The 22,841-nt window shown below is 48.2% G+C and overlaps 1 protein-coding gene across 3 annotated transcripts in view; it reads right to left on the reverse strand.

Moving 5' to 3' along the window:
• The window catches only part of LOC124606996 (RNA-binding protein 34), a 92,574-nt gene that overhangs the window by 56,045 nt on the left and 13,688 nt on the right, over window positions 1-22,841 (reverse strand). For all 3 annotated transcript variants that reach the window (XM_047139143.1, XM_047139141.1, XM_047139142.1), the window contains exon 2: window positions 6,177-6,354. In XM_047139143.1, coding sequence (XP_046995099.1) covers window positions 6,177-6,349 — 173 coding nt within the window. In that variant the 5' untranslated portion in view covers window positions 6,350-6,354. The remainder of the gene's footprint in view (window positions 1-6,176; window positions 6,355-22,841) is intronic.

A 22,841-nucleotide genomic window follows, 5' to 3' on the forward strand; every position in this document is an offset into this window, starting at 1 on the left:
AAACAAGATGATAATACCTTAGGAGAGACAAAACATTGAAAGATGGCAATTATACAAGAATAAAACGGTGGGAAGAGTAGGAGTCAGGTCGGACCACCAAGCAAGGGCCACCATGGGTCCCCTCGGCCAGATCAAGTGAGGGCTGCCACTCCAAACACTCAGGCAATCAATGAGGCCAACGTGCCCCATCTCACAGGGAGAAGTACAAACCATCTTCATGGGTGAAATGTAAAAGCAGGTCGGCTGCTTTGGCATCATCCGCTGGCACCAGAGGTAGCGTGTCTGGAAGGTTAAGAGATCACTGCAAAGCAGCCAAATTTGGGCAGTCGAGTAGGATGTGGGCCATAGATAGGCACTACATCGCCAGTATGGTGGGTCCTTGTGTCGGAGAATGTGGCTGTGAATCAGTCAACTGTGGCCAACGTGTAGCCAACAAAGAACAGTGGATTCCCTGCAAGAAGTGTGTGTTTGGGGAGTCCATGGCAGACCGTTCCAAGATCCAGACTTCCAAAAACTGATGGTGTAGAGTTGACCGAAGGTCCAGTTATGGGACTTGCATTTCCCAAAAAACCGGTATCCTGGTAGCCAACTTTTCCAAGTGGTCAGCTTGTTCATTCCTTGTGATCTCATCATGTCCAGGGCTCCAAACAATGACGACCGGCCGTCTAACTTGATGGAGGTCAGAAGGAAGAGCCTGGATAGTCATGACTAATGAGTGACAAGGGTGGGACTGGTCTACAGCTTGAAGGCTGCTCAGGGAGTCACTGCAGAACAGAAGCATCTTGCTGAAGCAAGAACGGGCATGGCTAAGGGCCCATTGACGGCCAATTCAGCAGACACTGCATCCATTCAGCAAGGAGCGTAGTTCGTTGCACCTTGCACTTGTGTACTCAAAACTGGTTCGTCCATTGACTGCTGAATCACCAGCAGTATGTCAATTCTGATCCTGGAAATGTGTTGAGGACAGCCGGGAACAGGCAGTGAACCACCATGGAGTCAAATTAATCTTTCAGTTCAAAAGATAAAATGACACAGATACGAGGTGATACATGCCAACTGAGGCAGATATGAAGTCAGGGTACATGCCATGAGGGTGTGCGTGAGTGCTCCCCAACAAAATGAGACAGTGGGGGAGTTGGAGTCCAGAGCAGAGACACTGTAGTCTAACTGCAGTTGTGAGCCCAGTTCCAGGTCCCTGTTATGGGAGATGGATCTCCCTACTAGGAAAAAGGACATGATAGTTTGGATGCTTAGGGGAGCTGTGAACGTATATAGCAGAACTGAGTAGCTGTTGCTGGCATCTGAACCGTAGTGGAGCAACCCCAGTCTCCACGAGCAGCCTGTTCACAGGGCTAGTTCGAAAGACTCCTGTTGCAATGTGATGTATCTGGTCCAGTGACCACAACGCCAAGGGTGATGCCGAACCATATGCCAGACTCCCATAATCAAGAAGGGACAGAATCACAGCTCTGTAAAGCTGGAGACAGGTAGTGCAGACTGCATCGCCGCTGGTGTTATCGAGGTAGTGAAGTATATTAAGATGTACAAAGCACTTTCACTTAAGTTGGCGAAGATGGGAAAGCCATATCACATGGGCATCGAAGATCAGACTCAAAAAGGGACAAGTCTCCACCACATTGAGGAGCTGGTAGTCAAGGTCGACAGAAGTGGATGACATGATTCTTGGTGGCTGAAAACAAAGTAGTGGGTGAGGGCTCATGACTGCACCTTTCGAATAGTGCTCTGCAGTCTGTTCAGCCAAAATCTGCAGCAATAGTAAAAAAGACCATCGGCAAACAAGGAGGTTGATACTGAAGATCCGACACCTGCTGCTAGATCACTGATGGCTTCTAGAAAAAGAGGGACACTCAATACAAAGCCATGCAGTGTCCATTCCCCCGGTTCCCTTAGATATGGGGGGGGGGGGGGGGGGCACTGTGGGAAGTAATAACTTTAACCCAGAATGTACAGTGCACAATAAGTTCTGCATAAAATTCAAAGGTGGGCCCTGGAAACACCATTCATGTAAGTTAGGAGGGAGTAAGTGGTATTGTCATATGGTGTCTTAAGCCTTTTGTAGGTCAAAGAAGACAGCAATAAGGTGTTGATGTTGGTTAAAAGCTGTCTGGATGTTGGACACCAGGCAAACCAAATTATCAGCAATGGAATGGTCTTGGCAAAAACTGCCCTGGGATGTAGCCAGAAGGCCCCAAGACTCAAGGAGCCAACACAGCCACCGGCTCGCCATGCATTTGAGCAACTTACAGACAACATTTGAGAGACTAATTGGGCAATAGTTGTCCATTTCTAAGGATGCTTACCCAATTTCAGGACAGGGACAATGATGCTTTCTGGCCACTAGTAACTCACTCTAGCTCGAGTGGTAAGGAGAATCCACTGATGTGTTTGAGCATTTTGTTACAAATGCAGTCTGGTCCTGGGGCCGTATCAGTGCAAAGGGCTAGGGCACTGAAGAATTCCCACACAGTGAACAGTGCATTGTAGGGCTCCAGATGAAGTGTAGTGAAAGGTAAGTGTATTCGCTCCACATTCTCTTTAAGGACAGAAAAAGTAAGTTCCTAGATGCAGAGGCTGGAGCATAATGGAGAGCAAAATTTTCGCCAACAGTGTCTGGGTTAGTGAAGACAGTACCATTCAATGAAATACCGGGTACACCTGCAGTGGCCTGGTACTCAAAGAGGCATTTGATCTTCGCCCAAACCTGTGAAGGACGAATGTGTAGTCCAATGGTTCAAAGGTACCATTCCCAGCATTCTTGCTTGCATTTTGTTAGGCGGTGGACCCTGGCATGAAGCCGTTTAAAGGCAATAAGGTGCTCCATCAATGGACGCCATTTATAGCGTTGGAGAGCTCACTTGAAGTCACTAATGGCCTCAGTGATTTCTTAAGTCCACCAAGGTACTATCTTCCAAAGTAGGGATCCCGAAGAACATGGGATCGCCAAGTCTGCTGTCAATAGAATGGCTGCAGTTGCACATGTAGCGGGGAGATAAGAACGGTAGAGGACAAAACATCCCAGTTGGCACTGTTGAGAGCCCCTCTGGATGGGCACCCAGTAGTGATGCTGACAGAGGGCCAGAAAGATTGGGAAGTGATCACTATCACACAGGTCATCTTACACCCTCCAGTGGATGGATGGGGAAGACGTGGGCTGGAAACTGCAAAAGCAATGGCCAAGTGCCATGTGCCACAATTAAGAGTGATGAGGCCACCAGTATTCCACGAACAGAGGTCGACTTCTGCCAGTAAGTTTTTGATGTCATTGTCAGTAATCGCAGTTATACCCCAAAAAGGGTTATGGCACTGAAGTTGCCCAGGATAGGAAAGGCAGGAGGAGCTAAGAAATCATTTCAGACAGTACATCGGAAAGGAGATACATGACTGTCACCATTTTTGAATTTATTTCAGGAGCTTGAAGATGACCCAAAGTTTGAAACTGGCTGATCACACATTTAGGCTGCGGACCCCCACAAAAACAAAAAAAGGAGCACATGTTCGCTGTGTACAGAGTCCATAAGATATGTGCAAACTGCACCCGATGTGATTCTTAAAATATCCCCCGTCACTATGAAGGGCAGGTGTAAACAATGCTGGAAACCAAGTTTCCTGACAGACAATGCAGAAAGCAAGGGAGGAGCTTAAGAGATGTCATAGCTCTGCTATGTGCTGGAAAAACTGCTATAATTCCAATGGAGAGGTGAGGGCATGAAGGGATCAAGGAGGCAGGTTACACCTCAGGATGTCACCTAGTGCCACCGGTTGAGAGCTTATGACAACACACACAGGTTGATAGGCACTGTGTGGTGCAATCTGGAGCCATGGGGAATGTTGCCTCAGCCACAGAAGTGGAAAGCATGGGATCTGGCCATCATCTCCTTTGCCTTTGAAGATTTTTTTTTTTATCTTTCTTCTCCTTAGGGGGTTCAGATGACTGGGAGGGCTTCCCAGATTTAGTTTCAGAGGCCGGAATCCTGTTACAGCCCGGCAGAAACGCTGCAGGGGAGTGTCCTGAGGACCCCTTCCTGGCGTGAGAAGCCAGACTAGAGTGATGCATCTGCAGCTGGAGGATTGGGACTGACATCCCTGGTGGGTGGGGAGTCATTGCTCCCAAAGTAGATGTGGGGGAAGCAGCAGGAGCAGGAGAGGCCCCAACCATCATGTGTGCAAACATTGTCAAACAGCCCTGAGGGGCCGCTGTCGGATGACTTTTTCTTAGCCTTGGTATGTTAGTCTGTCCAGAATCTTATACTACTTCTCTCTCTCTCTCTCTCTCTCTCTCTCTCTCTCTCTCTCTCTCTCTCTCTGAAAGACAGTGGAGTCTGATGAGCAAGGAGAATGGTGCTCTCCACAGCTGACGCAGATGAGGGACGGAATAGATTGGTACACCATCACCTTGATCTTTTCAGGGAACAAGACACCATCAGAGGCCAACATAAAGGTCCCAGTAGTAATCCTCTTGTCCTTTGGCCTCCTATGTACTGACTGACTAAGTGTACAGCCTATCACTCCAGCCTGTCAGACTGCAAGATGTGGTCATGGTGGGAAATGATAACTTGACTCATACTAATTACCAGGAGTGATAGTCACAGGATTGTTACCCAGCATGTCACAAGTCAGCAAGATCCATGACTGGGCAGGAGACGAAGTTTTAATCAAAACTGGAAACAAGTTTCATTTTGGAGAAGGCTGAAACTTTCACAAACTTGTCCTCCGTATTCTCTACAATGAATAAAGGCTTGGTGGCCAAAAAAGAATCCTCAACTACCCCTGTACAAACCAGGAATTAAGGACAGTATTTCTTTGCTTGTCATTTTGCCCTACATTCCTCCCACAGCATAGCTAGGAAGGAAACATTTAGGTGATGTATCACTCAGCACTGAACAAGTTCTTTCCTTCTGAAGAGACTGTTGAGGCTGTATGACCACCAGTGGGGGAAGAGGCTGTTGAGACAGACCAGTGGGGGAAAGCTTCATCCACTTCATATGCAAGTCACCTGCCATAGTGCCACCTACTCCGAATGGGGGCTTTTCCCATGGATACCACCCAGCCTCAGCAACAGATACCTGGCCAGTGATCCATTGCTAGGAGTCCCCGTGCCCAAGTTATGATGGGCACATACTCCTCAGCACACAAGTGGAGAGTTCAACTCTGGCACCAACAGTGCAATCAGTGTGTGGTCAGAGGACTACCACTGTGCAGGTACTTTATGACCAATTCCCTCCCACCCCCAGCCCCCCCCCCCCCCCCACACACACACACACACACACACACACACACACACACACACACACGTTATGGCTACCGTGCTGGGTTTTGGACTATTACCTTATTATAAAGAAAGGCTGCTAAACTGAAAAGACAAAGGTATAATACACATTGGGTGACCTTACCTGCACAATCCACACTTCTAACAATTTGGAAAAGTGGTGGCAGGTCAAACCAAACAATGGGAGCGATGTACTTATTAATGACAAGATATAGAGAGCACCAGAAGTGAAATTGAAAACTAGAGTCCTAAATCATGCACCACATCAAAGGGATTCTGTACCAGGAAGATCATTCGACGGATAGGCAAAGGAGGAAAGAAATTTAAGTATAGGCTTGCAGCACAGGAAGGGAAGTAGCACTGCACAGGCTGACGCCCCCATGGTAGCCAAGCACATCCCCACAAAAGGGTTGTGAGCCTCCCAGGGAGGAGGGCGGGGGGTTAACTTTATCCAGGGATACCTTTAACAACTTTAAAAGAAGAAAAATCTTTCAATAATAAATCTACTTGTTTAAAAAAGTGTGTTAGGTCATAAATTTCACAGGTAGGTATTGAATTGCACTGAAAACAGAAATAAACCTAGTAATATTACACAATGAACAACATTAATCTAGCAGAATCTTCTAATTAGGAAATAACAGAAATAACTTATGGCTAGCAGACAAACACACAATTAGAATGTCTTTTTCTAGAAAAAGTGGAAAGAGTTCTGTTAAATCAGACATGCTCAAGTCTCCCTTGATTCTCAGTTCAGGACATAGAAGAACAAGATTAGATTGATTTTTAAGTCCTCTCATCCCAAGTTTGATATCACTCTTGATCTCAAATGTGTGTTTGGAAAAGGGTAAGGGTAAGTAAGGGTAAGGCAAAATACATCATACATACATACCTGGACTTTATTTTAATATTTTCATAGCTGGATGTTTTGCTTTTGTTTTGTGATGTTTTCTCAGTTAATGGAAACTGTTGTTTTATAACTTTCTTTTGAAAAATAATCTTTTCATTTCTATTTTCTTTTATTCCAGAAATTAGACTTGATAAACTGCCAACTTCATAAGCCATGTTACCTGTAAATTTTAATCAAATATAGAACTGTTATCAGGTCTCATTACCCAACAGCACTGAAAACAGGCAATTTAAATTTGAACAAAAAAATGCAAATTACGATTAAATAGAACACGTACAGTATCGATACCGACACGGCACAGCAAGCATAAATCTCTGCACCAGCAGTTTACAGATCTAATTTTGCTTTGTTTTGTTTTGTTTTAGGACACAAAAACAGCTAGGATCATAAGTGTGTGTCAGAACCGCAGAACACAAAGACAAAAAAGGAGTTAAAAATGGTTACACATTAGCTCAATCGAAAGACAGCTAAAAACACGGACTCTGAGAAAGGTCCACAAAATACACCTTAGAGACAACGGAGGTCCTGAACAAAAGATTAAATGTCCTTCACCATATTGCTACAAGGGATAAAGAGTAAAACGTGGCCAACAGCCCGCACGACATTTGCTAAAATGCCTGATAGCTCAAGCAGCAAACATAAATTAGAATGTAAGTGGTTAAAAAAAGGGCATTCCGTGAGGAAATATCAAACCGTTAAATGTTGAGGACAATAAGCACAAAGTGGTGATGGATCAAAACTTAACAAATGGCGATGGTTAAAAAGACAGTGTCCAATATACAACCTAGCTAAAATGATCTCATAAGGGCAAGAGAGATGAGAGGTGGTCAGCCAAGCTGCTGGGAAAGGTTTAATTCCCTAGAGCTTGTTCCCATGATGGGAAGGCCAATGGTGACACCACCTGCTGACAGACAGCAACACACAGATCATTGGGAGGGATGTAAGAACTAGCGGAGTGAGGCATGAGGACTGCAGCCTTGGCAGCAGCATCAGAAACCTCGTTTCTTGTCAGACCAACGTGACCAGGGATCCACAAACGTAACAGTGGCTCCATCAAGAGTGAGCAAGTGCAAGCTTTCCTGGACCTGATGAACTATAGGATGGGCGGTGTACAGCACACAGAAGTTTTGACGGGCATTGAGAGAGTCTGAGCAGATGATGCAATTGAAAATCCTGTGTCACTAACTCTATTGCATGGCCTGAATACAGGACGAAGAGCTCCGCTGTAAATACTGAGCAGTGTTTCAGAAGATGGTACCGAAAAGCGTGTGTGCCAACAATGAAAGCACACCCGACAAAACGGTTAGCCATCAGTGTACACAAAGGTACTAGCACAAAGTTCCATGCGAAATCAAGAAACTTACAGTGATAGAGAGAGTCTGGAGTAGAGTCCTTAGGAAGCTAGTGAAGTCAAAGATGAAGAGGGGCTGGAGCACAAAGCCAAGGTGGTGAAGGGTTTACACCGATTGGGTAAGAGTGGCAGGTAGTGTGGAAGTCGAGCCACTAGAGCAACAGCCAAAAGTGAAGTCCAGGAGGTAACAGAGAAGAGGGATGCGCCCCATACTGGCAATCAAAGGAGTTATCGAAGGAGGCACAGGAGGAGTGGCCACGCATTGCAGATAAACAGCATGCGTATCTGCCGAGGAGAAAATTACAGCAGTATGACTGCGGTAGTTTGACAGCTTCTACATAGAAACTCTCAACCAGGCTAGTGTAAAATGCACCAGTGGCCAATCGGATTCCACGATGATCGATTGTGTTTAGCGTAAGATGGATGGACATGTAGATGCGTAACCAAAACTCCAGCAGTATAGTTCCCAACAGACAAGGGACTGGTATGAACGGAGGAAGGTGGTCCGATCCCCTCCCCAGGAAGTACTGCTGAGGACACGTATGGCATTCAGAGACCGAGTACAACAGGTGGCTATGTAAGACGTGGGAGGACAAAGAAAGTTTCCTATCGAGCATGAGCCCTAGGAATTTCATAGTTGCAATGAACGAAAGAGCCGCAAGCCCAAGATGTAAATACAGTGGCAGAAACCGAATTCATACAAATGGTTATGTCATTGGGAGAGCAAAAGCTGCTGTCTATGCTCCACAAGTAAAGACAATCGAGACAACACTGAAAATGCCACTCAAAGAGACAAGTCCGTGGCAAACTGCAATAGATGGCGAAATCATTAACAAAAAGGGAGCCTGAGATGTCCAGTGGGAGACGGGCAATAATGGGTTGGTTGGTGGGTTGGTTGATAGGGGTTTAAGGGACCAAACAGCAAGGTCGTCAGTCCCTTGATTCAAAGGCAGTCCATTCGGACGGATTTACATCTCAGAAGAGTCATAACGATAAAAGTTAAAAGGCTAAAAAACATGAAAGTGCAGTTGTGTTGTCAATGATGAAAACAAAAGGGGGCGAAGTCATAAAGTGGGCAACCCCAAGGCTATGCTAGATGCAGGAAATGTCCCACCTCTGATGCAGTACAGTCCGCCCTGACAGCTGAGTGGTCAGAGCGGTGGTCTGTCACGCCAAGGGGTCTGGGTTCGATTCCGAGCTGGGCCGGGGATATTCCCCGCTCGTAGACTGAGTGTTGGTTGGTTGAAAGAGAGAGAAGCGACCAAACTACGAGGTCATCGGTCCCTTGCTCCTAATAAAACAATGCCAGAAGGGTGAGAATAAAACGGACGAAATATATAACACAAAACGGAAAGAAAGGAAAAGCCACAAGAATGAAGGGAAGGCAAGAAATACTAAAAGAAACAAAAGAGGACAATAAAACAAGAGAGAGACACTAGAAACAGAAGGGAGTAAAGCATGAAAGCAGATTACAGTGGATGGCCAACCATGGAAATAAATGGGAAAGCCAGCCACTCTGCAACACATTGAAACCTCCACCCTAAAAGCACTAGGGTGGAGGACACGGAGGGACAAAGGACATGCACTAAAACCTACACAGAAGTATAAAACCCACTCTCACGGATAAAGTGTAAAACTAAAGCAGCTGTGGAGGCATTGTCGCCCAACACCAAAGGCAGGGTGCTGGGGAAGTTAAAAGTCTGTCGCAGGGTGGCTAAAAGTGGACAGTCCAGGAAGAGGTGGACCACTGCCATTTGGGAGCCACAGTGACACTGAGGTGCGTCCTCCCGACATAGTAGGTAACAATAGGTTAGCCACGTATGGCTAATGCGGAGCCAGCAGAGGACAACTGCTTCCTTAATGACACACAGTTTGTTGTGCATGCTGTTATGCCATTCAGTCTCCCAAAGCTGGAAAACCCGGTAGTGTAAGAAAGAACGCAGGTCAACTTCGGATATGCCTATCTACAGAAGCGGTTTCCGCGTCGCCTGTTTGGCCAGCCTGTCGGCAAGTTCGTTACCAGGGATTCCCACGTGTCCTGGGATCCACACAAACACCATGGAGCAGCGGGACTGTTCCAGGGCATAGTTATGGTTGTTGTTGTGGTCTTCAGTCCGGAGACTGGTTTGATGCATTCGTGAAATCTTCTCGGGTGATCAGCCGAGTAAAGGCGTCGTCTTCTCGCAACGTTTCGAAGGGTTTCGTACCCATCATCTTCAAGCGAAGTGTCGAGATGCTGTGTTGCGCGCAACACAGCATCTCGACACTTCGCTTGAAGATGATGGGTACGAAACCCTTCGAAACGTTGCGAGAAGACGACGCCTTTACTCGGCTGATCACCCGAGAAGATTTCACGAATGGAATACGCCGAGAAAGTCTCAAATCACATTTGGTTTGATGCAGCTCTCCATGCTACTCTATCCTGTGCAAGCTTCTTGATCTTCCAGTATCTACTGCAACCTACATCCTTCTGAATCTGTTTAGTGTATTCATCTCTTGGTCTCCCTCTACGATTTTTACCCTCCACGCTGCCCTCCAATACTAAATTGGTGATCCCTTGATGATGCCTCAGAACATGTCCTACCAACCGATCCCTTCTTCTAGTTAAGTTGTGCCACAAACTTCTCTTCTCCCCAATCCTATTCAATACCTCCTCATTAGTTATATGATCAACCCATCTAATCTTCAGCATTCTTCTGTAGCACCACATTTCGAAAGCTTCTATTCTGTTCTTGTCCAAACTAGTTATCATCCATGTTTCACTTCCATACATGGCTACACTCCAAACAAATACTTTCAGAAACGACTTCCTGACACTTAAATCAATACTCGATGTTAACGAATTTCTCTTCTTCAGAAACGCTTTCCTTACCATTGCCAATCTACATTTTATATCCTCTCTGCTTCGACCATCATCAGTTATTTTGCTCCCCAAATAGCAAAATTCCTTTACTACTTTAAGTGTCTCATTTCCTAATCTAATTCCCTCAGCATCACCCGACTTAATTCGACTACATTCCACTATCCTCGTTTTGCTTTTGTTGATGTTCATCTTATATCCTCCTTTCAAGACACTGTCCATTCCGTTCAACTGCTCTTCCAAGTCCTTTGCTGTCTGACAAATTACAATGTCATCAGAGAACCTCAAAGTTTTTATTGCTTCTCCATGGATTTTAATACCTACTCCGAATTTTTCTTTTGTTTCCTTCACTGCTTGCTCAATATAAAGATTGAATAGCATCGGGGACAGGCTACAACCCTGTCTCACTCCCTTCCCAACCACTGCTTCCCTTTCATGTCCCTCGACTCTCATAACTGCCATCTGGTTTCTATACAAATTGTAAATAGCCTTTCGCTCCCTGTATTCTACCCCTGCCACCTTTAGAATTTGAAAGAGAGTATTCCAGTCAACATTGTCAAAAGCTTTCTCTAAGTCTACAAATGCTAGAAACGTAGGTTTGCCTTTCCTTAATCTAGCTTCTAAGATAAGTCGTAGGGTCAGTATTGCCTCACGTGTTCCAATATTTCTACGGCATCCAAACTGATCTTCCCCGAGGTCAGCTTCTACCAGTTTTTCCATTTGTCTGTAGAGAATACACATTAGTATTTTGCAGCCGTGAGTTATTAAACTGATTGTTCGGTAATTTTCACTTCTGTCAGCACCTGCTTTCTTTGGGATCGGAATTATTATTCTTCTTGAAGTCTGAGGGTATTTCACCTGTCTCATACATCTTGCTCACCAGATGGTAGAGTTTTGTCAGGACTGGCTCTCCCAAGGCCGTCAGTCGTTCTAATGGAATGTTGTCTACTCCCGGGGCCTTGTTTCGACTCAAGTCTTTCAGTGCTCTGTCAAACTCTTCACGCAGTATCATATCTCCCATTTCATCTTCATCCTCTTCCGTTTCCATAATATTGTCCTCAAGTACATTGCCCTTGTATAGGCCCTCTATATACTCTCTCCACCTTTCTGCTTTCCCTTCTTTGTTTAGAACTGGGTTTACATCTGAGCTCTTGATATTCATACAAGTGGTTCTCTTTTCTCCAAAGTCCTGTAGGCAGTATCTAGGTAGGCATAGATGGACTCCTGAATGGACACTACCAGAGGGTGGCGAGGGTAGTACTGGTCGATAGCTTGTAGGGTACTCAATGAGTCAGTACACGGGAGAAACGACTCGCCAGGGCATGAGCGGATGTACTCAACAGCACAAGATATGGCCGCCAGCTCTGCAGTGAAAACATTGCAGCAAACTGGGAAGGAGTGCTGCTCAACATGTCCTCCATGAACATATGCGAAGCCTACGTGACCATCAGTCATTGAGCCGTTGATGTAAACCACTTTAGAGTCCTGGAACACGTCAAGAATAGCGAGGAAGCAACAGGGGAGAGTGGCGGGGTTAATGTAGTCCTTAGGGCCATGCAGAAGGTCCAGACGAAGCTGCGACCAAGGTGTACACCATGGAGACGTACGTGAACAGACCACAAATAGACGTGGTAAAGGGAAGGACTCCAGTTCGGAGAGAAGGGACCGCACGCAAACCACAATCGTTAACCCCAATCTGGGCCGCCGATGCAGGAGATGGACTGCCGCGGGTGGGAAAAGGAGACGGTAATTCAGATGCTCAGGGGAACTATGAATGTGTGCTGTGTAACTGGCAAGCAGTTGCGCACGTCTCATCTGCAGTGGAGAGACACCAGCCTCCACCAGTATGCTGGTCACCGGACTCGTCTTAGAAGCTACTGTCGCTAATCGAACCCCACAGTGGTGCACAGGATCGAGTAAATGCAATGCTGAAGGCGCTTCCGAACCATAAACCACACTCCCATAGTCCATTTGGGATTGGACAAGGGCTCTGTAGAGCTGCAGCAGCGTATAGAGATCTGTACCCCAATTGGTGTTGCTCAAGCAACAGAGGGCATTGAGGTGCTGCCACCACTTCTGCTTAAGCTGGCGAAGATGAGGGAGCCAAGTCAAACGGAAGTCGAAAACCAGTCCTACGAATTGATATGCCTCCACTACAGTGGGTGGATGATCATTAAGATAAAGTGTGGGTTCCGGATGAACAGTACGACGCCGACAGAAGTGCATGACACATGACTTTGCGGCTGAAAACTGGAAGCTGTGGGCTAGAGCCCATGACTGCGCCTTGTGGATGTCTCCCTGGAGGCGCCGTTCAGCAACAGTACTGGAGCAGCAGTACGAAATGCAGAAGTCGTCTGCATAGAAGGTGAGACTGAGGGCCCTACAGCCACTGCTAGACCATTAAAGGACACTAAAAATAGAGACATGCTCAATACAGAGCCCTGCAGGACTCCATTTTCCTGGATATGGATGGAACTATGGGAGTCACCAACTCGTACACGGAAAGTACAGAGGGACAGAGGGTTTTGGATAAAAATCTGGAGTGGTTCCCAGAGACCCAACACATACAATGTGGCAAGGATACGACATCACCAAGTGATGTCGTATGCTTTATGTTAGTCAAAAGAGACGGCAATCAAGTGCTGCTGTCTGTAAAAGGCTGTTCGGATGGCAGACTCAATGGACACAAGATTATCAGTGGTAGAGCAGCCCTGACATGGAGCCAGCAAGCCACCTGATTCCAGGGCCCAACCCAACTGCCGACATACCATACGTCCCAGCAGCTTACAAAGAACGTTGTTGAGACTGATAGGCCAATAGCTATGCACATGAAGCAGGTTTTTACTGAGTTTGAGCACCGGAATGATGGTGCTCTCCCACCACTGATGGGAAGACACCATGGCACCAGATCCAGTTCAAGACGACTAGGAGATATCACTTGTAGTCAGATGAGAGATGTTTAATCATCTGACTGTGGATGCGATCAGGCCCAGGAGCTGTGTCAGGGCAATGTGCAAGGGCAATGAGGAGCTCCCACTCAGTAAAGGGGCGTTATAGGATTCACTGCAGCATGTATTGAATGCGAGGACGCTCCCTTCTAGCCGCCGTTTGAGTGTGCGAATGGCTCGGGGGTAATTCTCCAACGCAGAGGCTCGAGCAAAGTGCTCTGCAAAGTCCTCGGCAATCGCGTTTGCGTCTGTACATAACTCATCATTTATGGTGACACCGGGGCTTGGTACTCGAAAAGACAATCTTTACCCAGACTTGGGAAGGTGACTTGTGGCACCCAATGGTGGAGACTTATGTCTCCCAACACTCCTTCTTCCGTTGTTTGATAAGGTAAGGAATACAGGCACAGAGCCGTTTAAAAGCTATGAGGTCCTCCAGGGAAGGGTGCGGCTTATGCCACTGTAGAGCTCGCCAACTCTCCGTAATTGCTTCAGCCACTTTCTGCGACCACCAAGGGACTGCCTTACACCTCAGGCACCCTAAAGAGCAAGGAATCGCATTTTCTGCTGCAGAAACAATTGTGCTAGTCACCTGCTCAACCTTCACATCGATGTTACCATGTGGTGGAGATTCAGCGGTGACAACAGAGGTGAAAGTTCCCCAGTCCACCTTGTTCAAAGCCCATCTGGGCAGGCGTCCATGGGCATGATACCAGGGGTGTGATAGGAAAATGGGGAAGTGGTCACCACCACACACGTCGTCATGTGCTCTCCTGTGGATAGATGGGAGAAATACTGGGCTGCAAATTGATAAATCAACGGCCATAACTATCATGAGCCACACTGAAATGTGTGGCAGCCCCAGTATTTAAGAGGCAGAGGTCGAATTGCATCAGTAAAGTTTCGACGTCTCTCACTCTGTCATTAAGCGTGGTACCATCCCACAAGGGGTTATGGGCATTAAAATGTCCCCGAAGTAGGAAAGGTTTAGGGAGTTGATGAATCAGTGCAGCTAATACATTCAGGGGTACTGCACTATCTGGAGGCAGATATACACTGCAGACAGCTATTTCATGTGTGATCCTTATTCTGACAAACACAGTTTCAAGAGGGGTTTGAAGGGGCACATGTTCACCACAGACCGAGTTTAGGACATAAATGCAAACTCTACCCGACACTCGATTATAGTCGCTACGGTTCCTGTAATATCCCTTATAGCCACGGAGGGCAGGGGTCCGCATAGCTTGGAACCACGTTTCCTGGAGGGCAATGCAAATAGCAGGTGTAAAGCGTAACAGTTGCCGTAGCTCAGCCATGTGGTGGAAAAAACCACCGCAATTGACATCATGAGACTGGGAAGGCATGGTACATTCAATGAGGCAGTTTACACCTCAGAGTCACTTGTTGCCACTGATTTATTGCCTGAGCAATCTATATCCACTGTGTCTGAGGTTCTGGCGAGATCTAGGTCCTCAGCGGATGCCAAAATCTCCACTAGATCCTCAGCTCCAGAGCTTGTAGGTAGCGGTGGTGTGGGTGCCACCACAATTTCCTTTTTCTTAGGGGTTTTCTTCATGGATTTCTCTCACTGCTCCTTGGGTTTCCCTGGCTCAGTCTCCGGGACTGAGGATGAGCGTGAAGCCGTATGACCAGCTGCTTTTGGGCTCTTCAGCCACTGGCGGGTGTCGTCTTTCCCACTACAAGAAACCTGGAAAGGGAGTGACCCAAGGGACCCCTTCCTAGCCAGAGAAGCCGAAGAAGGCTTACACTTCTCCAGCTTAGAAGTGGGGACAGATGTCCCCGATGGATTGGGGGCGGGGGGGTGTTTGCTCCTGTAGTAGGTGGTGTAGGAGCAACAGGGAGGAAAATGCCGCCCCCCCCCCACCATCAAGGGGGGAGGTGTAGTCTTCTGGGTTTGAGAGGTGACCTGGGTTGGCAGAGCTGATGGTGCCAGAACTGTTGTAGTGGCGGCAGAAGATGATATACGCAGAGGATGCAGGCGTTCAAATTTTCTCTTAGCCTCGGTGTAGGTCAGCCCGTCCAGTGTCTTGCACTCCATGATTTTCCTTTCTTTCTGGAGAATCCTGCCGTCAGGCGAGCAAGGTGAATGGTGCTCTCCACAGTTGACACAGATGGGAGGCGGGGCACATGGAGTATCGTGATGTGATGGGTGTCCGCAATCTCAGCATGTGAATACCGCGGGAAGACATATGGCCGAACTTCCAGCACTTTAAGCACTGCATCGGGGGAGGAATATAGGGCTTAACATCACACTGGTAGACCATCATCTTGACCTTCTCGGGCAATGTATCACCCTCAAACACCAAGATGAAGGCACCAGTGGCAACCTGATTATCGTTCGGACCCCGGTGGACACGCCGTACGAAATGTACACCTCGCCACTAAATTGGTGTGCAGCTCATTGTCGGACTGCAAAAGAAGACCGCTGTGAAATATGATACCCTGGATCATATTTAAGCTCTTATGGGGTGTGATGGTTACAGAAACATCCCCCAACTTGTCACAAGCGAGTAACTCCCGTGACTGGGCAGAAGATGCTATATTGATCAAGACTGACCCAGATCTCATTTTGGACAAGCCCTCCACCTCCCCGAACTTGTCCTCTAAATGCTCAACAAAAAGCTGAGGCTTCATCATCATGAAAGATTCCCAATCAGCTCTTGAACATACAAGGTACCAGGGCGAATAAGTTCCGCTGCCATCCTTAGCCTGACATTCCTCCCCACAGTGTGGCCAGGGAGGGGAACGATTTGGGGTCATACTTCTGTGCGTTGAATTGATCTCGTGATCACTTAGAGACTGCTGGTGTTTCACCACCAGCAACAGATGATGATGGACTATGCTTTATCGTGTGTAATCTGCCCTGATGCCACCCAATCCGACCAGGGGCCCTCCCCACGGGCGCCACAGCAAAGGCCACCTGGCAGGATGGCCATTGCCACGAGTCCCGATGCCCCAGGGGGATGGGCATCTACCCCTTGGCATACGTGGTGAGTAAACGGGACAGGCATCAACAGAGCAATCCCCATGTGGTCTGGGGGCTGCAATCAACAGCGTACACGGCAGCCCCACCACAACGTACCGGCTACCGTGCTGGACATCAGGTGCAAAGAAGTCCATGGTCATCGTCGAAGCAGAAATTGGCACTGCATAGTGCATGGTGGGAAACGCACCCAAGAAGGTGTCCTCGCCCAAGAGATGGAGAATAGGCAGGACTGCAATGCGACGACGAGAAAGTGGGCTAAAGATCTCAATTCACGATGGACACGATGCACCTTGTAAGGCGCCCTTCCCCAACTGGCTCACTCTTAGGGAAAATTTTGAAGAATGGAGGTCAAACCCTACAGGGGACAGTCACATAAAGGCCGAAATGTGTGAAATTCCTTTTAGTTGCCTCGTAAGACAGGATGGAATAACTCGGGTCTTTTCTAACCCCCAGACCCGCAAGGGGGGACTGGGTGACGTGTTGTCCTCGTTATTTCGTCATCATTAGTGGAAGGGAACAGGAAACCACCACTGGAATCACTTCCCTAGACACTCATGTGGTGGACCTCTCTGATGATGCTTCCCCCATGACGAGACCTGCTGTAAGGCAAAACACAAAGTTAGTTTAAATGCAGTACACGCAAGACCACCTGCTATTCAAAAGCATTCAACCGCTAGAATGTAAATGTGCGTACTGTAAAAGGACACTACCCAAACCTAAAAAGCGATAAAAAACAGAGTAAAAGGGAGAGAAAAGAGGACCTTGGCCAGGGTGGGGAGTCAGGAATCTCCAAACACAGCTTACAGTGGGAGACACCCCAACACCAGAATGAGATTAAAAACCTTTAAACTGAGAATAAAAACCACTTTCACGGAGGAAACAGAGTCAGTTTGACCATCCGCGAATCTTAAGCCAACATTAAAGGTAAGAAGTCTGTACTTAGTACGCATAGCCAAAAGAAGGGGGCATTCCACCAAAATGTGAGCTACGGACCGGAAGGCTCCACAACCACAAAGTGGAGGTGGCTCATTGCGCAAAGAAAACCGGTTTTTTTTTGTTTTGGTTTTTAGGGCGCAAAACTTCTATGGTCATTAGCGCCCGGTCCGTGACTTAGGAAACAGTAAAAAACCGAAATTGAAAACCAGCAGCAATGAGAACGAAAGTCATAAAATTGGAGAAACTAAAAGCAGAAGGAAGGCTTAAAAATCCACTACAGAAAGGGGTTGGTTGTCCCCAAAAAAAGCTTCAAATGACTGACGTCATTTCACTGGCACTAATAAACTTGAGAACGCGGTCGGCTGAGCGCCTGTCATCTGCTAAAATCGACGATATATCAGGCGATAGCTGTAGACGGCAGTGTAATGGATTAAAATAGGGGCACTCAATTAAAAGGTGTCTTACTGTCCACAGCTGAGAGCAGTGGGGACAGAGTGGGGGAGGATCGCCGCTTAAAAGATGTCAATGGCTAAAAAGACAGTGCCCTATCCGGAGTCTAGTCAAAATTACCTCCTCCCGACGACGCGTTCGGGAGGAAGAGGTCCAAGCACAAGGAAAAGTTTTTATGTCCCGCAATTTATTATGGGCAAGTGTCTATCAATGCGTGTGCCATAAATGAACAACAAGTCGACATAGAACACTCCGTAGATCGGCGAAAGGAATTGATTGAATAGCTGGCCGAGGAAGAGAGACTGCACCCTTGGCTGCAATATCGGCCGCCTCATTTCCACAGATACCAACGTGTCCCGGGAGCCAGAGGAACACCACCGAGACGCCCCCCAGGTGGAGCAAGCGCAGACAGTCCTGAATCCGGTGGACCAGATGGTGCACAGGATAAAGAGTGTGGAGACTGAGGAGAGAGCTGAGAGAATCTGAGCAGATAACGTACTGTATCCGCTGATGGCGGCGGATGTAGTGGACAGCCTGGAGAACAGCGTAAAGCTCCGCAGTATAAACCGAACACTGGTCGGGAAGCCGAAAGTGATTTGGGGTGTCGCCAACAATATAGGCACTCCCTACATCTAACGATGTTTTCGAGCCGTCGGTGTAAATAAATGTTGCGTCCGTCATTTGTGCACATAGAGCAGCAAATGCCCGACGATAAACAAGTGAAGGGGTACCATCCTTGGGAAATTGACAAAGGTCACGGAGCAGGCAGATCCGGGGACGGAGCCAAGGCGGTGCTGTACCCCAAGTTGTCAAGAAGGTTTTAGGAAAGCGGAAGGAAAGAGAATGGAGCAGTTGACGGAAGCGGACTCCCGGTGGTAGTAGGGAGGAGGGGCGGCCTGCATACCCTACATCAAAGGAGGCGTCGAAAGAAAGGTCATGGGCTGGATTAGCAGGCATGGAAGACAGATGGCTAGCATAACGACTCAGAAGGACTGCTCGCCAATTGGACAGCGGAGGTTCAGCAGTCTCAGCATAAAGGCTTTCCACAGGGCTGGTGTAAAAAGCTCCAGACACTAAACGTAATCCACGGTGGTGGATAGAGTCGAGACGCCGAAGAATAGACGGCCGAGCAGAGGAGTAGACTATGCTTCCATAGTCCAATTTCAAGCGCACTAAGGCGCGATAGAGGCGGAGAAGGACCACTTGGTCCGCTCCCCAGGAGGTACCATTCAGGACACGGAGGGTGTTAAGGGATCGCAGACAGCGAGCCGAAAAATAGGAAACGTGGGAGGACCAGCACAGTTTTCTGTCAAACATAAGACCCAAGAATTTAATGACTTCTGAAAACGGAAGGTTGACAGGACCTAGATGTAAGGAGGGCGGAAGAAACTCCTTACGTTGCCAAAAATTAACACAAACTGTCTTACTGGGAGAAAAATGGAAGCCGGTTTTGATGCTCCAAGAGTGGAGGCGATCGAGACATCCTTGAAGACGTCGTTCAAGAAGGCTGGTCCGTTGAGAGCTGTAGTAGATCGCAAAATCGTCCACAAAGAGGGAGCCCGAGACATCAGGAAGGAGACAATCCATAACTGGATTGATGGCAATGGCAAACAGTACAACACTCAGCACGGAGCCCTGGGGTACCCCGTTTTCTTGGGAGAAAGTATGGGAGAGAGTAGTGTTCACCCGCACCCTAAATGTGCGCTCTGTCATAAATTCGCGAAGAAAAAGGGGCAGCCGACCTCGAAAGCCCCAAGAGAACAGAGAAATGGGGCGATAGCTAGAGGGGAGATGTTTGTCCTTTCCAGGTTTCGGAACAGGAACGACGATAGCTTCCCGCCATCGCCTGGGAAAAGTACTGTCGGTCCAAATTCGATTATAAAGGCGAAGGAGGTAACGCAGACTATGGGTTGATAAATGCAGCAACAATTGGACGTGGATACCATCCGGTCCTGGGGCGGAGGAGCGAGAAGAAGAGAGTGCATGTTGGAGTTCCCGCAAGGAGAAAACAGTATTGTAGCTTTCGCGATTTTGAGAGGAGAAAGCAAGAGGTCGCACTTCCGCTGCACGTTTCTTCGGGAGAAACGCTCGCGGGTAATTTGAAGAGCTCGAAATCTCAGCAAAGTGCTGACCCAACGAGTCAGAAATTCCGACGGGGTCCACTAATGTGTCATGCGCGACAGTGAGCCCAGAGACCGGGGAGAAACTAGACGCGCCTGAGAACCGTCGAAGCCGACTCCAAACTTCCGAGGAGGGAGTGAAGGTGTTAAATGAGCTAATAAGGAATTTCCAGCTTGCCTTCTTGCTATCGCGGATGACACGACGGCATCGCGCTCGGAACTGCTTATAGCGGATACAGTTGGCCAAAGTAGGATGGTGGCAGAAAACGCGAAGAGCACGTCGCGGGTGGTGGGCATTGAAGTCCCCAACCACCAAATGGGGGGGTGTGGGTGGGGGGGGGGAGTGGAAGCTGACCAAGAAGATGAAGGAGATCAGCTTGTGCCATTGGTGTGGACGATGGAATGTATAAAGTACAAAGAGAGAAGGTGTATCCAGAAAGGGAAAGACGGACAGCGACAGCTTGGAAGGAAGTGTTTAAGGGGATTGGGTGATAATGGAGAGTATCATGGAGAAGAATCATGGGTCCTCTATGTGCTGGAGTGCCTTCAACAGAGGGGAGATCAAATCGGACTGACTGAAAATGGGGGAGAACAAAGCAGTCGTGAGGACGCAGCTTTGTTTCCTGAAGACAGAAGATGACCGGCGAGTAGGATCGTAAGAGGATCGACAATTCATCCCGATTGACTCGAATGCCACGGATATTCCAGTGGATAACGGGCATAGGGTGAACAGAAAATGGAGGAATGTGACCAAGGTTGCCGTCAACTCAACGACTGCTCAGAGCTTGCGACCGACAGCATGGAACGGCATTCAGCCGAAGGCAGAAGATCCTGATCCATAGGTTGTTCAGGAGCAGCTCCTGCCACCAGCGATCGGCCGGTTGATCGGCTGCCAGCAGTGCGCCTCGGCGACACAGAAGATGGCAGAGGGCGGTTACCGCCAGGTGGTGCTGTAGATGTGACACGCCTTGGCGGAGAAGGAGAGGAACTGGGTTTCTTATTAGCCTTCTTGGAAACATGATGTTTAGATGAAGGAGGAACCGATGGTTGTGAAGTTGGGGTACGTAAAAAATCTTCACGAGTATGCTCTTTTTTCGAAGTCTTGGTGTCTGACTTTTGGGCTCGAGATTTTGCAGAACCCGGTGAAGGGTGAGCCATAGAGTGAGCAGGCGAAAGTGGGGAGGTTGAACGGGCGATCTTTGCGCTGGCCGATCTGACGACCGTGTCACTAAAGGTGAGATCACAAGTCTGCGTGGCCGCCTCCTTTGTTGGCCGAGGAGAGGCAAGGACAGTGAGAGCGAAGTGTAGCCCATACCGGTGACATAGGGACAGTACAACAGAGGGAAGGAACAAAGCATTCGCAACACATCCGTATGCTCCGTTACATTAAGTAACGGGCTTTGGCACGAAGGCGTTTAAAGGTAATAAGGTTGACAGTGGATGGGTGCCACTTAAGAAGTTGCAAAGCTCGACGGATAGCAATGGCAATGGCCGTACTCCACCACATGACTTGACGGCACCAAATGGTCCAGATGAGTGTGGGATAGTAAGGCAACAGTGTGAACAATCGCATCAGACACATCACGTAGGACGTAAGCAATACAACCTTATGAAGACTGAGAAAAAACGACCTGTGCAGTATATAGAGGCCAATTGGCGCGTTGGAAAGATCAACCAGGTAACCTGTCCATCGGGGAGTGATAGAATGAATGGGAAGTAGTCACTATTGCAAAGGTCATCGTGGGGCGACCAGTGTAATGAACGGAGGAGGGAGGGAGAAGGAAGAGAAAGATCGATGGCCAAAAATGTACAATGACTGGCACTGAAATGGGTAGGGGAGCCATCATTAAGGAGGCACAAGTAGTGGCCTACAAGAAACATGTCTATGAGAAGAACCCGACTAGATGGAATCCACTGCCCCAGAAGGGACGATGAGCATTAAATCCCCGAGAAGGAGGAAAGGAGGAAGAAGTTGCTGAAGAAAGGCAGTTAAGGCAGCAGGTGGAAGGGGCCTGTCAGGAGGGAGATAAAGATTGCAAACTGTGACCCCAGAGTCCAGGTGGACCCTAACAGCAACCGCTTCCAATGCAGTTTGAAGAGGAATCCACGTACTAGCAATGTACGTACGGACCAACGTACAAACGCCACCAGAGTCCCACAGGGGAGCGACCCAACTGCAACAGAAAGCACCGGAGGGTCGGTGAGTGGTCCTCAGATTCCTGTAGAACCACACAAGCTGCAGAATAAAACGAAATAATGGATTTCAACTCTGGAAGGTGACTGTAATACCCATAACAATTCCATTGGATAACCACAGAACGATGATTCAGATGGGGGGTGAACAGGCTGAAGCCACTCATGCCGTCAGGTCACCACCCGTCACCGACAAGGAGGGGGCGACATCCATGAACAGCAGGTCAGAGTCAGGTTGCGAAGGTGAGGACGGGACCTCCGGAAACACCAGAGTCTCCTTGTCCCAGGACTTGCGTTTCTTCTTTTCTGTTTAGGATCTAGGAGGGCTGTGCTGCAAAAAGGAGCCAGCTGCAGCAAGATCTGGAACAGAAAGAGAGCGGGCGACCTTGGAGCCCACAGACCGTGATTCTTGTGGTCGTCATGTGGCAGCAGACTTTTGGCCTGGAAAGTGCCAGGAAGGGGGGTTCCGGGAGGGGCGCCCTTGTCCGGCAGACGCCGAAGAAGCGGGACACTTCTGCAGCTGGGGAGGGGGTGAGGAGAGGGGTTCAGGACTGGGGTAAAGAGGGGGAAAAAGGGGTGACGATGTAACTGAAGCATACCTAGATGTCACGTCACTGACACAGGATGAAGGCGTGCATACTACTTGCGAGCCTCAGTGTAGGTTAGACCATCAAGGGACTTATACTCCTGTATCTTCTTTTCCTTCTAATAAGCCGGGCAATACAGTGAATGTGGAGAATGACTGCGATGACAATTAACCTACACAGGAGGGGAACACAGGA

The sequence above is a fragment of the Schistocerca americana genome, chromosome 3, assembly GCF_021461395.2.
Source record: "Schistocerca americana isolate TAMUIC-IGC-003095 chromosome 3, iqSchAmer2.1, whole genome shotgun sequence".
Taxonomy (NCBI): Eukaryota; Metazoa; Arthropoda; class Insecta; order Orthoptera; family Acrididae; genus Schistocerca; species Schistocerca americana.